This window comes from Acinonyx jubatus, chromosome E4, assembly GCF_027475565.1.
Source record: "Acinonyx jubatus isolate Ajub_Pintada_27869175 chromosome E4, VMU_Ajub_asm_v1.0, whole genome shotgun sequence".
Lineage (NCBI taxonomy): Eukaryota > Metazoa > Chordata > Mammalia > Carnivora > Felidae > Acinonyx > Acinonyx jubatus.
Genome location: NC_069395.1, coordinates 54,583,810 through 54,603,699, shown reverse-complemented (window position 1 = coordinate 54,603,699; position 19,890 = coordinate 54,583,810). Strand labels below are relative to the sequence as shown.

Sequence of the window (19,890 nt, the reverse complement as noted above, 5' to 3'; positions counted from 1 at the left end):
TTGCAATTGCATTGGTGCTTCTCACAATGACTCTGAAGGAAAATCCTCTTTTCAATAAGAGTTCTGATGTGTTCATAAAAAGTTCTAACTTCCTAGCTAGAGAGCCACAGCTGAAAATGACTGTTAACCTTTAGGAATCTTCTGCATTTTCAGAAGGTGATGTGGAAACAAGTGTGTTAAGGAGCAGGAATTGGCATTCATCACTTGGTGCTGAAGCAGGGCTGAGGTGATCATATGATGCAGTCAGGAAGCAGGGGCGGCTGACCGGGCTCCCCTTTTCAGCTTTACACCCACCCTCAAAGGTGTAGGTTGTCTTCTTGTCAAGAGTTCCTTTCAGATTTTCCCCTTGGAGTTTTCCTTGCTATTTGTTTTATCCAGATTAATTTATGCAAAAAGGGTGTTGAGTGTGAGTATTAAATTTCTCAGGTTGCATGTTATTGCAGAACTGATTCTGGAAATGGGAAGTAAGAAAGAAAGCAATTAGCAAAAGTAGTTCAGGTTGGTTTCTTGACGTAGGTGGGTGGGACTGATTTGACCTAAGTTCTGGAAAACACAGATGACATGCATTGCTTCAGTGCACTTGAAATTCAAATTTATATAATGATTACACATTCTCTAAGGCATGGTAGCATTGCCTTTTACATTAGAGTGCAAGATACTCAGGGCAAGGGCTAGTGCTTCTGAGTTTTTTATATTCCTCACAGCACATAGCAGAGTGCAGGATATACTCATCAAGGCCTCCCCAGACAGAATGGTTACTCCCAGATTCCCATCTTGTTTTCCTTTAAACAAACGTGGTATTGTGAGTCTGCTCAGGCTGCCATAACAAAATATTATAGACTGGGTGGCTTAAATAGCAGAAATTTATTTCCTTAAAATTCTGGAAGCTAGGAAGTCCTACATTCAGGTGCTGACTGATTTGATTCCTGGTAAGGACTCTTGTTCTAGCTTGCAGATGGCTGGCTTCTCACTGTGTCCCCATATGGCAGAGATAGAGCAAGCTTTTGTGAGGATATTCTATTGGATCAGTGCTCCACCCTTATGACCTTATTTAACCTTATTCTAAATATAGCCTCACTGAGGATTAGGGCTTCAACATATGCATTTTGAAAAGACACAGTTCAGTCCATACTACCATCGGAACAATTATTACATTGTGTTGTGATAATTTGTTTATGCCTGTTCCCTGGAGACTATGGTGTCCTTAGGTACTAAGCACAGTGCTAGGCATTGAGAGTCACAGAGAAGGATCTTGCCCTCAAGGAACTTATGGTTAGTTGTGTTCATTTTCCATGGCCACTCTAATGAATTACCACAAACTTAGTGGTTTAAAACAACACAAATTTATTATCTTACAGTTCTGTAGGTTAGAGAAGTCTGACACAGGTCTCAGTGAGCTAAAATGAAGGTGTCAGCAAAGCTGTGTTCCTTTTGGAGGCTCCAGGGAGAGTCTGTTTCCTTGACTTTTCCAGCTTCTAGATGCAGACAACATTGCTTGGCTTGTGGTCTCCCTTTCTCCGTCTCAAAGCCAGCAAAGTTGCAGCTCTGTGATGACTCTTGTGTAGTCACATATCCCTCTGACATAGCCAGGTAAGGCTGTCTGTTCTTTAGGATCCCTGTGATCAGTCTGGGTCTATGCAGACAATCCAGCATAATCTCCCTATCACACAGATCTTAGCTTTTTTTTTTTTTTTTTTTAAATTTGCTTTTACTGTTTATTTTGGGGAGGGAGAGAGAGAGTATGTGCTCAGGGGAGGGGCAGAGAGAAAGGGGAACAGAGGGTCCCAAGTAGGCTCTGTGCTGACAGTAGAGAGCCCTATGCAGGGCTCTAAGTCATGAACTGAGAGATCATAACCTGAGCCGAGGTCAAATGGTTAAGCAACTGAGCCATTCAGGTGTCCCCTTAGTTTAATCACATCTGTAAATTTCTGTTTGTCCTGTCAGGTAACATATTCACAGTTTCTGGGGATTTAAATGTGGACATAGTTGGTAGGGGGGGCATTATTCTGCTATCACTTTATAGTGGAAGAGAGAGACATATAAATCAGAGATTCAATGCAATGTGTCAAGTGCAATAATGAAAATCTGTTCAGGTTACATATATATATGGGAAGCATGGAAGAAAGTGGTTAACAAATGATAGTTATAAATGAGACACTGACAGCAAAGATGAAGAGGATGAGATGGGTTGTAGGGAGGTACAGTGGGCATAATTTGGGATTCAACCTGATGTAGGGGATGAAGGAGAGAGAGAGTGAAAAGGAGTGAGGATGATTTCCAGATTCTGGATTGGGACTGGGCAGACCTCTTGCTGAGATAGGGAGCACATTGGAGGGCACAGTTAGTTGCTCTTCATGCCCTTGTGTCTTCATAAGTATTCTGGCTACAGCCATGTGGTAGATGGAAAGGTGATTCCTGAAGAAGGCATGTTAGGCAGACATCCTACTAGGGATACGCTTTGGTGGAGGGGATGATACATTCATTTTTGTCTTTCTCTTTTGCTTTTCAGAAAATTTGAGGTATAATTTACAGTGAAATGCACAGATCTTTTTAAAAATATTGTTTAATGTTTATTTATCAAAAAAATTTTTTTTAATGTTTGTCTTTATTTTTGAGACAGAGAAAGAGCATGAGCAGGGGAGAGGCAGACAAAGAATCGGAAGCAGGCTCAAGTCTCTGAGCTGTCAGCACAGAGCCCGACGCGGGGCTCAAACTCGTCAACTGCGAGATCATGACCTGAGCCGAAGTCGGCCACTCAACCGACTGAGCCACCCAGGCGCCCCAGTGTTTATCTATTTTTGAAGGAGAGAGAGACAGAAACACAGAATCTGAAGCTGGCTCCAGGTTCTGTGCTGCCGGCACACAGCCCAATGTGGGGCTCCAACTCACAAACCGGGAGGTCATGACCTGAGCTGAAGTTGGATGCCCAACCGACTGAGCCACCCAGGCAACGCTGAAATGTACAGATGTTAAATGTTTAGTTCAATGAGTCTACGAATACATACTCGCATCCAAATCAAGACACAGAACACTTCCATCACCTTACAAAGATCTCTGGTGCCTCTTGCAGTCAGTCCTTACACCTAGAGGCAACCACTACTCTGATTTCTATCAACACAGATAATTTTGCCTATTCCAGAACTTCACATAAATGGAAGCATACAATATGTACTCTTTAGTGGCTTTCATTCAACATACTATGTCTGAGATTAAACTATGTTATTGCTGTATTGAATGTTCACTCCTTTTTGTTGCTTAGAAGTATGCCCAAATCATACTTGTTCATTCATTCACCTTTTGATGGATGATTGGGCTGTTCTTAGTGTTTTGGTTATTTGGACATTTTTATACAAGTCTTTCTAGGCTTCAAGGGAACTTTATAGCATTAAATGCTGAAATTAGAAAAGATGAGCTCAGTTTTGAATAATTAAGTCAGAGGTACTTGCGGGACATTCAGGTAATGAGGTCCAGGACCAGTGGGAGTAGTCAACAGTAAAGGAGAGAGAGGTGGGTTAGCAATTTAGATTGTTGTAGTCGCTAGTCATTTTGTGGAGTTAAAGCCATTGGAAAGTCCTCAGGTAGCCCTTAAAATGTGAGACAAGGCCCATGAATTAAATCCTGGAAAGCATCGATACCTATTTGTAAAGAGGAACCCTCTAAGGAGGCTGAGCAAAACACGACCATTTATCTTCATGTCTCCATCAGCCGGCACAGGACCCGTCTCAGTCTGCTAAATATAACAGAAAATGTGCAGAGCACACGCTTATATAGACCCTATGAGGAGACAGATGGGTAGGAGAAATGGCATGAAGAGTCGCAAAGGACAGAATGAGTGTGGTAGATTGAAAAGGGGGAGTGGTACGGGGTAAGCACGACCGGCTCCACCTTTGTTTAGACGGGGCTGGGAGACGGAATCATTAGAGTCGAATAATTAGGTAGGGTCAGACTACGCAGGTCCTGAAATGGATGTCAGATGGAAGAATTTAGACTCCACAGGCCGGCCCCCTTGAGAAGAGCTGGGTTCTGGAGCAGGGCGTGAGAATATGAGATCTGCTTTTGGGAAGTGACTGTGGCGGCGGCGCAGTGGTGGTGGTGGCGGAGATGCTGCTACTACTGCTGGTGACAGGGCTGAGTGGTAATCGGTAGGGCTTTCCACTGGACTTTGGCTTGGTAGCTGCTGCTGACTCCCTGGCCAAGTGCTGTAACTTTGCCTCTGAGCCTTGGTAGCAGAGGACGGAGGTCGTGGCATCTGGCCGCAGCTGGGAGGCAGTGCGTGCGCGCGCGGGGCCGGGGTGTCCGGCCGGGAACCCTCAGGCGAAATTACAGCCAGGCGGGGCGCGGAGGGGGCGGCCGAGACAGGCCACGCCCCCTCTCGCCCGCGCAGGCGCGCTGCGGGCCGTTAGCTGTCAGGAGCCGAGCGGCTGGCGGGCGGCGGGATCCGACGTCTGCGCTGGAAGCGGCTGACAGAACCCAGCGCGGCAGGGGCGGCTAGGGCGGCGCGGCCCCCCGGCTCCCCCCGCCAAGTCGCAGAGGAGAGCAGGGACCAACGGGCGGCCGGCGGCGCTGGCAGGATGGGGAACCGGGAGATGGAGGAGCTGATCCCGCTGGTGAACCGTCTGCAGGACGCCTTCTCGGCGCTGGGACAGAGCTGCCTGCTGGAGCTGCCGCAGATCGCCGTGGTGGGCGGCCAGAGCGCCGGCAAGAGCTCGGTGCTCGAGAACTTCGTGGGCAGGTGAGCGCGCGCGGGGCGCGGGGGGCGGGGCTGGCGACCCCGCTCGCGGCCATTGGAGCGTGCTCCGGCGGCGGCGAGGAGCCCGAGGGCCGGCCCGGGGCTGAGGAGGAATGGAGGGCAGAGCCGCGGCGTCCGCGGGGCGGGCGGGGTCGTCCCGGCTGCGGGCATCCTCCGTCCCCCCCGCGCCCGGTGGCCCTCCTGTCTGCCTTTCATCCTGCGATACAAAGCCATTTCCTCTGCGTCCTCCGGCCGGGGAGTCAGGGGAGGGGGTCCGCCCGGGATCGACTCCCCCCCCCCTCCCCGCCCCGCCCGGCGCGCCAAGCCTCGGGCAGCCTGGATGCGTAGCGCGCCTGGGAGCTTCCCAGTCCGCGTCTCCTCTGTTTTCCCGGCCCCTCATCCCCCTCTTTTTCCTGTCAGCCTCCGGGAGGATCTCCGGGAGGCTTCGGGGTTTTATCCCCCCACCCCGGCCTCGCGGCCCCCCCGCCCCCACTCCCCGGGAGATGCTGTCCTTCTCGCCCCGCTTCTCCGCTCAGCTGTCTACTGTTCGAGACAGTCGTCCCCTGCTCCTGGCAGGGGAGGCGGGGTGCGAGGAGAAAGAAACCGTTTGTTGTGGTGAAGCTTTACCCAGCCACGCTTCCCCACCATTCTCCTCCCTAGGAGTCGGAGAATAAAAGGTGGTGTGTTCGCGTGTGCACCTATTCACAGCGCCAGGCTTATGTCAGAGAAACCGAGGCACACTCTCGGAGGGGGGTGAGCGTGGACTCGTGTTGCCCAGATGCCATGTCATTCCTGCATCATCTCGGGATTGACCAGCGTCTTTCTCGCACTCTCCCCGCGTGCTCCCTCCCCCCAGCATCATCCTCCGTTCCCTGAGCTCTCATCTGTCCGGCGGGTCTTCAAGAGAATATGTTGAGCCTAAATGAGAGTTACGGGTTTCTTCGTGGCTCTTTTAACACAGAAAAAGCTAGAGAATTAATTTTTGCATTGGGAATCAGCATTTCCTCCAGCGAGCAGTGCGTGGGGGATTAAGTTACCTTCACGGCCTCGCCTGAGGAGTGCAGACATTTGCCAAGAAAAGCCCATTTTAAAGCGTTACGAAAGCTGAAATCTGTTTCCTGTAGTAAAGCAGGTAGAAATGGACAGCGGCGACACGGTGGGCCGGAGTGGGGACAATCCCGAGCTGGTACTTTACTCTTTGTATGGGGCTGGCGAGTGTTTTGAGATTCGGAAGGTTCCTGTTCCTCCCCGCCCCACACCTTTTTTTTTTTTTTTTTGGTTAGTGTTTGGTGATAGGTAAAATTTCGATAGTCCTACATCTCCTTTGGGAATTGTTAGTATCTGTAAAGTGCATAGTCTTTTCTCTCAGACGATGCTCTGATGATACTCTTCGTCCTCGTCTTTTTTTCCTCCTGTGAATTAGAAAGCTTAGGACCCCAGTAAAAAAGTAAAATTGCTGACAATTGAGTAAATTTCAATCATTTCACTTCGGTTTTATCGCTTTGAGTGATGGCAAAAGTGATGGTGAAACATTTTGCATACGTCATCTCAGACTAATGGTGAAGTGAAGGATGAGTGTGATTTCAAACATACACATACAACAGCCATACACTTAAGGGTTTTACTTTGTGTTTGATTTATTGTCACTAAACTTATAGTGGTATCCATAGGGACAGTGAGGATTGAGGACAGTATACTTTGAATTTTCAGGCTCCAGGATGTCTAACATGGTGCCTTGTCATTTAACTACTTTTATTTTTAAACAAATACTTAAAGATTAAAATTGTAAGTAATTCAAATGCAATGGCCATGTTTTTATGCATTCCTCACATATTTACTGGGATGGGCCTGTGTTATAAATGCACTGTTTGCGTCAAGAGCTTTTGAATATGTCAGTTTTATGCATGCATCTCAATTCCATTCTCCAGTTTTCAAATCCTGACACACTTCCCTTTACTAGCTGTATTCTTTTAAAATGAGAATTCCAAAAAAGACATATGGGAGAGTAAAATATTTTAGCTTAAACATTTTTCATGATAGAACAAAAATTAGGGACATTGCAAGTATACAAATCAGAGCATTTAGCAGAATACATTAGTATTGTTATACTTTTTAAAGTTGTGCCAGTAGTTAATTGCTGTTAGAATATCAAATCAAAGGAAAGGATGAACAGAGAGGGAGATCTCATTTAATAAATATATAAAGGCTTTATTATCTGTAGAGATGACACCTGCCTAGCAGAGCTTATATATTAGGAAAATATTAATTAAAAAGGTCATTTGACTTTAATAAAGGTTTCAGTCATTGAATTATTGAGGAATCTAATTTCTAATTATAAACCAACCTTAGGGAAAAAGGAGTTCTCAATTTTGGAAGGAGATTGGTCCTAGACAGAAAAAAAACTAGTCATACCCCACTATAACCTTTTATCTTTTTATTATCCAGACATTTTGCAATAAAGATAAGATCCTTTAAGGATGAAACGTTCCTCTTTTATATGTTATCTGTTTTCATTTTAAGACTCTGGTGTATGCGCAGTTATTGAATGTAATCATAAAACGAGGGGTCATTGCCTGTGTGAGTTCTGTTTACTCATCATTTAAGCTTGTTCTCTTCAAAATAATGATGCATTTTCCTCAGTATTTAACAATCTGTGTTTAGTGGACTATTTATTTACATTGATTTTTTTTTTTTTTTTACACCACTGAATGAATTTGGTTGTGAATGTGTTTACTTCATTTAACTGTAGCTGTAAAATCCAATTTTGGGGTGACAAGTTTGAGATTGTTATGAATAAAATGAGTCATGAATGAACTACTTGTTTGTGACTTTCTTTCTGAAGTGATGAGTTTACATATTAACGTAATATAGTGTGAGTAACCAGATTGTTCTTTTTGGTTGTTCAGATGAAATATAGGCTGGCAATGAGAGACAATGTAAGGTCTAATGAGTAGAAGCTGAGACTCATGGTGTGAATATAGGGGTGCATTAAATGGTGTGGGGTCTGCCCATTTGTCTGGTTTGTGTATGGAAGAATTGAATTTACTCAACTACTTTCATATCCATTTTTTTTTCTTTTTTACAGTGCGGTGAGACAATGATGACGATGATAGTGGTTAACATATCCTGAGAGCTTGCTATGCATCTAGTGGTATTCTAAGGGCTTGTAATGGATAATCTCATTTAATACTTATAAAACCTCACAAAAGAAGGTACTCTTATGAGTTCCATTTTACAGAGGAGGAAATTGAGATTTAGAGAGTTTGAGTAACTTGCTGATGGCTAATTTAATTTAACATAAAAACAGTGGAGCTAGGATTCAACCTGAGGTGTCTGGACTCTATACCTATACTCTAAAACCTCTGTGTCGTGTTGCCCCCTCTGAATTTAGATTTACCAAACCTCTCATGAATACTTTTAACTTCTTTCTTCGATCACGCTTAAAAGCACCACCTAAATAAGTAAGAAGCTGCCACATTAATAGTATTAATCATATTTATTTATGTCTACCTTGCCTTATTTCACAGAAGATTCTTCCTTAGGAAGAAGCAACATTAGTTAAAGGGGAAGTATTTTTCTTTACTGTATTAGACATTCTTGCGGGGAGCTCTAGCATGTAATTGGGTTGTTTAAGTATGTGTTTAGAGTGCATATAAGTTGTTTATGGAGGTGTTAAATGAAAACTGTACTAGTTGCTAATGTGCAAATGTTTTTTAATGATATACTTGTTGGAAATTTTAGTTCTTCAATGCTGATTATATAGGCAGAGAATTCCACATTATTTTATTCTAGTCTGAGTGGTAAATAGACTTTTAATTTTGTACAAATAGAATAGGTTTTCTGATTAATGATTAAAAGAAGATTTTTTAAAAAGTGACTGTGTTGAGGGAGTGTGTTTCAATGTGGAAGTGTCAAATGTATATTTATTTAGTTGTGATGTTTTAAAGATGGATGTTGATTATTAAATTAAAGCTTTTTTAAAATATATTTTTTAAAATTAAGTAGGCTCCACTCCCAACATGGGGCTTGAACTCACGATTCGGAGATCAAGACTAATCTATTTTTAAATCTTTTGACTAATTTCAAGAGAGTAGTTAAAAATTGAGGGGGTAAGACTTCTCTAATTGCAAATGGGATTAGGCACAGAAGCATTTATATTAGTAAAACTTAATTCAGAAATGGGTTTGTACTGACAGAAAGTATTTTTTTAAATATCAAAGCATCTGAATTAGTGAATATTTTTCAACAAATGGCTTCCAAGTGCTAAAGTTATTAGGTAAATGGGTGCTAACAATTAAAATGCGATAATTTTTGAAAATTGAGCTTCATGGTTCTCAAGAGTCTATTTAAATAAAGTTCCAGACACATGAACTTTTTTCATCCAACAATGAATTGCTAAAACCTGAAATTACGAAGGTATTTCTGCTGAATTAACATACATAATGTACTTTAGCTTATCACAAATTCACAGTTGGTAAGATTTAGTTACCACAATCAACTTAATTCTTTTTTATTAATAGTATCAGAGAAGCAGTAAAACTAGACAAACTTGACTGGATAGAAAATCTCTGTTTTGAAATTTGCTTATCATTATAACAGATACTTAAAAATGCACTTGTGGGGGCACCTGGGTGGCTCAGTTGGTTAAGCATCTGACTTCAGCTCAGGTCATGATCTTACAGTTTGTGAGTTTGAGCCCCGCATCAAGCTCTGTGCTGATAGCTCAGAACCTGGACCCTGCTTCAGATTCTGTGTCTTCCTTTCTCTCTGCCCCTCCCCTGCTCACGCTCTGTCTCTCTCTCTTTCTCTCAAAAATAATAAATTAACATTAAATTTTTTTTTAAGTGCACTTGATTAACTTCTTTAGGAATGAAGTTGAGCAGAAAGCCTTCCAGAACTTTGGAAGAATGGAAAACTTAATAGCTAGAGATTAGGCTATTGGGTTATCTACCAATGGAACATACATTTAGTATATTAGGTGTTTTTCTTACTACCTTTTGTTAGGGCTAATAAGTGGAGTTAAATTATGATATTTTACTTGTTACTATAATTTATTTAACATTGAGGGGACTACAACAGATGATTTTTTTCTCTCCCACCAGAGCCAAGTCAAGAGAGCCCTGAACTACTGTACTGTATAGAATAATCCATTTCTTTTTCTGTTTGGCCAAAGTTTTGCCTTCCTCTAAGTCTGCTTTGTAATTTCTCACATTGTCAGCATTAATTTAAAATCCCAATGGGCAATATAATACTGAACACATTTTTATAAAGTGGAAGGAAGAAGGAGGCCTTACTGTGTTGCAAGCATGGACACTGTTATGTACTTTCCATGTTTTCTTTATCTTACCTGTCTTCACATCTCCATGTCAATAGGGGAGGAATCTCAGGGTTAGAGAGACCAGTAATTTGCAGAGGGTCACATGGCTAGTAAGTGGCCAACCTGAGATTAAGCCTTGGATATGACTTCCATTGGTACTCTTGAGAAATATGATCAAACGAAGTCAATGAACATGTATTTATTGAGTTCTAACTATTGTGGGTAAATATAGAAGGGAGTATGAATGCATAGGAGCTGATGTATGTATAAAAAGAGAACTGACAGCATAAGATATGAGATCTCAACTTTCAAGTGGCTTTGTAAAATGAATGCAGTTGTGTGTAATGCAAACTGGAACAAAATAATTTATACTATGTCAATTTATTTTTACGAAAAAGAAAACAACTTGGAAAACCCATACTTCTGAAATTGAATTGGAATATAAGAGGAAAGTAAACAATATATGAGTTTCCAGTGTCATTTGGCAGCTGGTATCATTTTAACTCAAGGCTGCATGTACTGAAGTATCGATGTCAAAGTGGGGAGCGGCTATCTATGTCTCAGTGTCTGACTCGACAACAAAGCATTGAATTTAGACTATCACCTTATCACAAAGAGATACTGTGTATTGGAGAGGGCCTGAGAGAAGAGTAGGAGGAAAGAAAAAAGGTTGGAGAGATTAAAAATATAACTGGACGCAGTGAAGGCTAAGTAGGAGTGGGATGGATCAGGCCAACCAACTGCTTTATAAGGACCTCCAAGGCACTAATGCTGAAAGGAGTGGAATTCTATTTTTCTTTCTTTCTTTTTTCTTTTCTTGTCTTTTTTTTTTTTTTTTTTTGAGAAAGGGCACAAGTGAGTGAGGGGCAGAGAGAGAGGGGGAGAGAGAGAATCCCATGAGGGGCAGAGAGAGAGAGAGAGAGAGAGAGACAGAGAAAGAGAAGTGGAGCTCACCTGATACGGGGCTCAAACTCATCATGAACCTGATTATGACCTGAGCTGAAGTCAGATGCTTAACTGACTGAGCCACCCAGGTGCCTCTATTTTCTTTTTTAAGAGTTTTAAGAATAAGGCATTTAGGGGCATCTAGGTAGCTCAGTCAGTTGAGCATTGGGCTCTTGATTTTGGCTCAGGTCATGATCCCAGGGTCATGGGATGGAACCCCACATTTGGCTCTGTGCTGAGCATGGATCCTGCTTGAGACAGACACACACACACACACACTCTCTCTCTCTCTGTCTCTTTCTTTCTCTTACTCCTCTGCCCGCTCCCCCCCCCTCCCCTGCCCCTCTTGCTCTAGCTAGCTAAATAAATAAATAAATAAATAAATAAATAAATAAATAAATAAAAGGTGTTTAGTTAAAGTAGTGAAGGAAATTGAAGACAGAATGTCAGGGAAATGTTCTAAAGGCAAAGGAGAGTGGAATGTGTTGTTTATTGTTTAGAAGTGGGGGAGGATAAGGGAAGAGGGTTAGCACTAAATGATTTGCTTTTCTTGAGTTAAACACTGTTCCAACAAATTAGAGGGTTTATGAATACCAAATCGGTGTTTTATTATTTTTTTGTCATGGGTAGCTTAGCTTTGCTTTTGTCAGTAGCAAGGGCAGGCATTCCACAAGGTTCTGTAAGAAACTTCCTTCTGTCTTAATTTCTTTGCTAACTTCCTGGAGCTACATCAGGATACAGAGAGACCAAGAGATTTGCCCAAGGTCGGAAACAGAATCAGAGTTGAGTTTGGAACTTGGTGTTCAGAACTGGGAGCCCTGTTCAGCTCATCATCTTCTTTTCCTCCTCTTACTGTTTGTTCTAAAGTGCCTCCCTCTTACCTCACTCTGCCTCCTCCTTTTGTATTTTGTATCCTTAGAGGAAGGCCCATCCATAGCATAGAAATTACTTTAATAATTAATTTCAACAAGCGTCAATATAGTGTTAAATCCTTAACGTTAATTGATTAGAAAGGCAAGATAGTTGTTGAGGGAAAGGATGGTATATTTAATCCACGAATTAGGTGAATGATACAGGACTGTTTTAGATCTTGTTTTTCTCTAGCATCTCTGCTGAAAGTCCTCTGTTTTTAGAAGTTTCAAGTGTGTGTCAGTGCTCCTTGGTGACAGCATCTCATTTTCATTTCCTACTGTTTCAAGATTATGATATACCCATGAATAACACATACATACCTATTAGAAGTGGGTAGGGCTTCTGAAGGACCTCTTTGTTTCAGTGTCTTGGAATTAAAAGGACAAATCCATTTAAAGAAGTAATTTGATGGGTGACTCATTTTATTTATGATACTTGTTTTCTTAGATTCTCAAAAAGCTAATATTTGAAAAGGACTTGTCATATCCTAGTGATAGAGTGCAGGCTTTGTTCACTGGTGTTTCAGTCCCACCTCTGACTATTGTTAGTAGCATGACTCCTCAGCAAGGCGTTGAACCTCTCTGGGACTTAATTTCCTCATTTGCAGCATAGACATAATAATACAGACTTTATTTATTTATGTTAATTTATTTTTGAGACAGAGGCACATGTGAAAATGCACAAGTGAGACAGGGGCAGAGAGAGAAAGGGAGAGAGAGAATCTCAAGCAGGCTCCACACTGTGAGTGAGAAGCCCGACTTGAGGCTCAAACTCACAAACCGTGAGATCGTGACCTGAGCTGAAACTAAGAGTCGGACACTTAACTGACTGAGCCACCCAAGTGTCCCAGACTTTATTTTTTTTTAATGTGCATGTGGGTTCTAAGTAAGATAATGTATATAGTGTGTGGCTCATAATATGCATTCAATAAATGATGCCTGTGATATTATGATTCATAAGAAAAGCATATATTTGGTTGTTCATACGACCAAAATATATTTCTCATATTTATTTGGTCTTCATCCATGGTTCTTGGCTTACAACTCACAAAACCCTTGGAATTTCCTAAGTGTTCAGAGTAATAAAGGCTTCTTGTTATGTTAATGAGGTGACTTTTGGAAAGCATCTAAGGATGGGGGCTGGTTGCTGGTGGAACTAACCCTTCAGTAAGAGGGTTGGAGTTTTTAGTCCTATCCCCCAACTTCTTGGGAGAAGAGAGGCCTTGAAGTTAAATCAGTTGCCAACAGCCAATGATTTAATCAATCATGACTATGTAATGAAGCCTGTTTAAAAACCCAAAGTTCAGAGAACTTTTGGGTTGGTGAACATGCAGAGATTTAGGGAGTCTAGATTGCCTGGAGAGGGCATGGAAGCACGAGGTGCTTGCCTTATGCATCTCTTCCATCTGGTTGTTCCTGAGTTATATACTTTTATAACAAACTGGTAATCTCATAAGTTAAATGTTTCTCTGAGTCCTGTGGGCCACTCTAGCAAATTAATTGAACCCAAGGAGGTTCAGATTGGCATCTGAAGTGTGGGGGTGCAGTCTTGTGGGAGTGAGCCTTCAACCTGTGGAATATGATGCTATCTCTGGATATGGTGTCAGAATTGAGTTGAATTGTAGGACACCCAGCTGGTGTCCAGAGCAATGCTTGTTGGTTTGGGAACCCCCACTCCCCACATTGGAATTAGTACTAGAACTCATTTAATGGCTGTTAGTCTAACTCTTTAATTTGGACTAGAATTTTTCTGAATACAATACATAATTTTACAATTATACAGAAGTTGTATGGTATGTATAATTTTAACTAATACTGTATTGTACAATAAATAATAAATTTAGGAGAGATGATAGTGATGCATATTTGCAAATTCTCCTTTTTGTGCATGTTGGAAAATTACAGTTGCATCAAAATACTAACTTCTAGATCATACTGACTTAGAGTATATATGGGCCTTCTTTAGAGAAAGCATTGCCCACATTTAGCATTACCATAGTATATCTTTTCTTTAAACAGCATAAAACAACATAAATCCAGTTGTATGCTCTTTTTTTCCAAGATTTCCAAAGTATTTCTCCATTTATTCTTTTATTAATCCTTCCAATATCCCTGAAAAGAGAGTAAAGTCTTGTTTTATTAACTTCAATTTAGAAATGAGGAAGATTGAGCTGGCAAAAAGTTAAGTGACATGCTAGAGTTTAAGTGGTAATACTAGAGATAATGAACATAATAGAATTAATAACACTGTGATAATAGAATTAAAAATGAATATTGCTGAAATTTTTCTTCCTTCTCCCAGAGAATAAATTTAAGGAAAATATTTGATTCTATGGTATGGAGTAAACCATTCTTAGTATATCTTTATCTTTTGGAAATATTAGGTGAAATTTAGGCAAAGATGGGGGTAGAGGTGAGAAAAACAGTGGAGTCCAACTGGAGAAACAGGACTACTTAGCAAGAGCATAAGCTAAGCCCAAGTAACAGAAAAGTTCTACAGCCAAGAGATCAGGAGCTAAGTCAGAAAAATAGTTGTGTCTGGTGTTATTAGACCTTAGAGAAGTACTGCAATTCTTGTAGTCAATGTTGACGTACTATCCAGTGACTATTTTCAGTGGAAAGACTCATACTCTGACCTGATTGGCATTCTTACAACTTACCACCAATTTCAGCTCTCAGCTAGTTACCTGGTTTTATTTGGAATTACAGTATCTTTGTGTTACCTTTAAATGTGCCTTAGAATATTTGTGTAAGAATAGTTTTGGGTGTCTTATCTAGAGGAAGCTTAGAACTCCGTGTGTCTGTTTTCTGGTTAATAAAACTGAGATTCATTCTTTTCATATATTTAAGAGAAGGGAAAAGGCCCTCAGTCTTTTTTCACGGATCCTAGCATTCATGATTCTGAATCCTACTTCCTGGACAGTAACCATTGTGTGGTGACATTCTTGCATTTTCTTCTGGAAATATCAATATAACTTTTTGAATATTGACTGCAGTTCTTGGTAGATTCAATTTAAGAAATTTTACATGATCTGTTTACTTAATTCTAACAAATCATGTGAAATTGTGGGGGGGGGAGTGGGTACTTGATTTGATTTACCTACTATGAATATTATAATATCCCCAGGGATTTCTTTCCAAGTTGGTGAAGAAGGGACATGGTAGAAGGATCATGAGTCTCTTGCTTCAAGAACAAGAGCAGGAATGGGAAGGAGGAAGCCTTGCTTAGTTGAGTATCTACTATATTGTAGGGAGATATGAAGAAAAAACAGCTGAGGGAGTTAGGAGTATTCATGAGTTATGTAGTTTGAGATGGATGTTTGTTAAAGGATTGCCTCAGGTAAGCTGAGGTATCATGGGGGAAGGCAATGCGAACTGGCGTTAGTCCAATATAACCATCACCCTGCTGGTCTTCCTCAGCTCTTCCTGTCTGATTTAGAGGCCCCTCCTTGGTGGTCCTTGTTCATACTTCTCGCACAGGGGTCTTACTGTACAATTGGTTGCGCTGTCTGTTTGCCCAACTATTTGCAGCTTGCATGAAGTCAAGAGGTACATTTTATTTGTCATTTTCATTTAATGCTGTCCGAATTAGCTACGTGATTCTGTATACGTCACTTATCCAAGCTGAAGTGTACCTGATTTGTTAATAAATTGGTTGAGGGTGAATGTTGCACTAGATCCATGTTTTTCAAACTGTGGGTGTGACTTAGCAGGACAGGATATCAATATAATGGGTTGTGGCAGCTTTAAAAAAAATATCAGTACATTCTGAGTTGTAATGGTAAGTAGGGTACATTATTGGAAACTTTTGTATTAGTTATATATTTGTTATGTATATCACACTGCAATATGAAATGTATTTCTTACTATGGTTGTACTCAAAATTGTTGAATGCCTATGGACTAGATTAAATCTAATGTTATTTCTAGTTATTTATTTGATGATTCTATATATGTGATAGGACAGATCCTTTTATTACAAAAGGCATGTTTCACACTATACCATACTATTCCACTAAGTGACTTAAAATGGAGATAATTTTATTATTTTTATTTTGTTAACTGTCTTTTAATTGAAAAACAGAATAAGTACATATGTTAAAAACTCAGACATTTCTAAAGGACTTACAGTGAAAATTGTCTCCCTCATTAAGGTTTCTGCTTTGTAAAGATGTTTCATTTACCTGAATACCTGCCAGATTATTTCTGGGTTTACATTTTCCTTATATGGCATTTATTTGATTTTTGAGGGCAGAGAGAGTTTAATAAATTTGTTTGGTTGTAGGTAGATGATAAAACCCATTGAGAGAGAATATGTTTGAAAATTCTATTTGCAGATGGGTTTATTCATTCATTGAGTCATTTACAGTCCTATTTTGAGAGTCTCCTCTATGCCAGAAACTATGTGAGGCTCTACATATTGAGAGCTCCTTCAAAAACTTGGTGACCTAGGAGACTACAAGGGTTGATATGCACTGTGCTGTTATTGTTAGGGTAACCAGGCTAATGATTCTTATGTGAGGCATTTGTTAAAAAGTAGTTGGTAGTGTCACGATGTTGTCTCCAAATATTTGAGGAGCTGTTAATTGGAGAGGGATTAGATTGACTCTGTATGTCCCTAGAAGCCACAAACAGATGAGTGAAAGTTACAGGCAGACAGATTTAAACGTAAGAGAGAGTGCTCAACAGAAGAGTGAAGAATGGAAGGAGTTCCTTGTGAACTAGTAAGTATTCCATTACCAGAAGGATAGAGACTGGGAATTAAAGACTGACTAGCTTCTTGGCATGGTGTAGATGGGAGACAGGTTGAGAAAAAGGACTTTGAAGGTTCTTTATAACTTGAAGTCTATGATTTGGCTTGCTGGGTATCAGAGAGTAAGTAGCCTGGCTTTAAAAATGTATGTTTTTGATAGATTATCTCTAAGTAGATAAAAAGTGTCAGACATATAAAAGGGTTAAGCCTTCCTCCCTGGGTCCAGTCTTTCTAGGACTTCAAAAATCAGTTGTAGATGTAAAGAAACTAGAATCTCTCACAGAAGCAGTTATGAATAAAAATGTTTTAGTAATAAATTGTATTATTCTTTGAAAAAAAACAGAATAACAGCTTGATTTTAAAATCTGCTTTAAAAATCCATCTTTTTCCAGTGGTATACTAGTCTAAAAACCCATTTTAAAAATTTACACTTAGTCTTTTTCATTTCTAAAATCCTCTTCCTAAATCTAATACATATTATAATTTCCTTATTCAGAACGTTCGTATTCTAGTCCAGGTCCTGCCCTCGTACCTGGAGAACTCAAGTATCCTGCTCTCTCCTTTCCTCCGTTTCTCATTCATCCTTCCCATGCTAACATTGCTGCTGTCAGATTAATTTTCCAACACGCAACTTTCACGTCAGTGTCCTGAAGAACTTGCAGTTACCGTTCACCTTTTCAAACCTATGTGATTTTTAAAACATTCTACCTATCTGGCTTTTGTTTCCACTCCTCTGCAATGTGTTTTCCTCTCACTTTTCTCATCTTTTCTGTGTGTAAAAAATTTTTTTCAACGTTTATTTATTTTTGGGACAGAGAGAGACAGCATGAATGGGGGAGGGGCAGAGAGAGAGGGAGACACAGAATCGGAAACAGGCTCCAGGCTCTGAGCCATCAGCCCAGAGCCTGACGCGGGGCTCGAACTCACGGACCGCGAGATCGTGACCTGGCTGAAGTCGGACGCCCAACCGACTGCGCCACCCAGGCGCCCCAAAGTGGTCATTTTTGACTACATAGGAACAAGCATGGCCGGGCAGAACATGATCTTCTGTGACCAAAAGGAATTCCAACAATCAACACATATTTGAGCACTTACTTTGGATGAAAAGGCAATTAAAAAGTATTTGCCCTCAACAGAATCTGATGTAGACTAACATAGAGTGTCCTCCAGAACTTTTGAAGTGTTGTGGTAAAGAACAGTCCCTAGAGCTGGGCCGCATGCATCCCCATCCTAGCTTTGCCATTTAAATAGCTCTTTCATCTTAGGAAATCACTTCACCTCTTGGTGCTTTGGCTTCCTCATCTGTATGATGGCGTAATAGTATGGCCTACCTCCTAGAGTAGTTGTGAAGATTAAATTAGTTAATACATGTAAAGCATTTGGGACAGTGCCTATCACATAGCAACAGTTTTTTACTGGGAATGGAAGTTTAGGCAGAATTTGGGTGCCTTTAGAATTAGAGTGTTCTAGATGATTCAAAGGAAATATCTCATCTCTTTGGAGAGTCCAGAAAGATTTCTTGAAAGAGGTAGAATTTGAAATGCACATTAGAGAGGAAGAATTTGATAAGTTGAGAGGGCCAGAGGCAGAGGTCACAGATTGCAGTCTTCTCTGACCTCTTGATGACTCTAGAGGTTCCATGCTGTTCGACACTTTAAGGTTTCTGATTGATTTACATTGGTTTTTGGTCTCTGAGGCTGACTGCAAACTCCTTATTGGTATTCCCTACAGTATTGTGAACAATTATGTTTTAGGTACTAATTTCTATTGAGTTTTCACTGATTAAATTGTTGGCCCAACTTCAGATGGGTTGGGACTAGGAATGAAAATTACAGCTTTTAGTAAGATATATATATGTATATATATGTGTGTGTGTGTGTGTGTGTGTGTGTGTGTGTGTGTATATACATATATATATAAAAACACATAGGATACATATACGCATACATATATACATATACACATACATACATATAGGATATATGTATATATATGTATATATATATATATTTAAGATTTTATTTTTAAGTGATCTCTACACCCAGTGTAGGGCTTGAATTCACAACCTGGAAATCAAGAGTCATACAGTCCATTGACTAAGCCAGCCAGGTACCCCAAGAGATTTATATTTTATATTTATGAGATAAAATTGTGTTTGATGAACTAGTGCTCTTAGCTTGATAAACTAATGTTCTTAGCTCATGTGCCTTAGATTTTTAGTTATCCCTTCTCTCATCTATACTTCTCTATCCATTTTTTTAATGATCTAAATCTATTTAGGATTCTCCCATTTTAACCTCTGCCCTCTTCAACCATTGGCTTAGCTCCTTCCTTGTCTTTACAACCTTTGCTATCTGAATTCTTGCTGTCTGAACCCAAGAATCAAATCTGAATTACAAGGTTTAAATATACTTGAGAGACTGGTCCATCCTAGCATCTCCCCGTGCAAGTATGTGGATATCTCTGTAAGGTTTACTTTAGGGACTTGTTAAAATAAGGGATGCTGGGCTCGACTCGTGGTGACTGACTCAGTGGGTCTGGATTAAGCCAGCATAAATCAGTATTTTTCTAAAGTTTGTCCTGTTACTCCTAATAAGCAACCAGATTTGGGAGCTCCTAATCACCATCTTCAAAATTCCTGTGATTTCTGCAGCTGTGGATAAGGAATGAAATGTGTCTTCCATTCCCATCAGTACACTGACATTGCCCTTGCCAAGGTTGCTGATGAGTTTTAAACAGCTTAATTTACTAAGTATTTCTGAAATTGATCACCTCTGCTTAATTCCTATAACCACTGTGCTCAAGTTGGCATCATTCATCTTCTGGACAACAGCAATGGCCTTAATGATTTTTCTATCCGTAACCCTCCAACCTAACTTTTGCACAGTCGTCACTTGATTGATATGGAATTAAAATTAAATGATGTCACTATCTTGGTGAAAACTTTTCAACGTCTAATGCCAACAGCATAAAGTCTAAGCTTCTTGGCATGACATAAAGGACCTGCATGACCCAGCCTCTCCAGGTTATCTGTTGTCATTCTTTGCCCTGCACACATTCACCAATGTTTCACATTTCTTTGCCTATTTCATGTAGATCTCTTTATAAGGAATAATGTGATCCTTCACCAGACTAACTCCTGTTATCTGTAACTCAAGTTATCTTTATCTTCTTTTCTTGGATGTCTCAGCTACCTTCCACTTTCTTACCTTTCCCAAGTTACTTGTCCTTCTAGG

The 19,890-nt window shown here is 40.5% G+C and overlaps 1 protein-coding gene across 1 annotated transcript in view; it reads left to right on the top strand.

Moving 5' to 3' along the window:
- Nucleotides 1-19,890, top strand: part of DNM3 (dynamin 3) — a 575,248-nt gene that overhangs the window by 31,044 nt on the left and 524,314 nt on the right. Inside the window, exon 6 of the mRNA XM_027046371.2 lies at nt 2,617-4,732. Coding sequence (XP_026902172.1) covers nt 4,572-4,732 — 161 coding nt within the window. The 5' untranslated portion in view covers nt 2,617-4,571. The remainder of the gene's footprint in view (nt 1-2,616; nt 4,733-19,890) is intronic.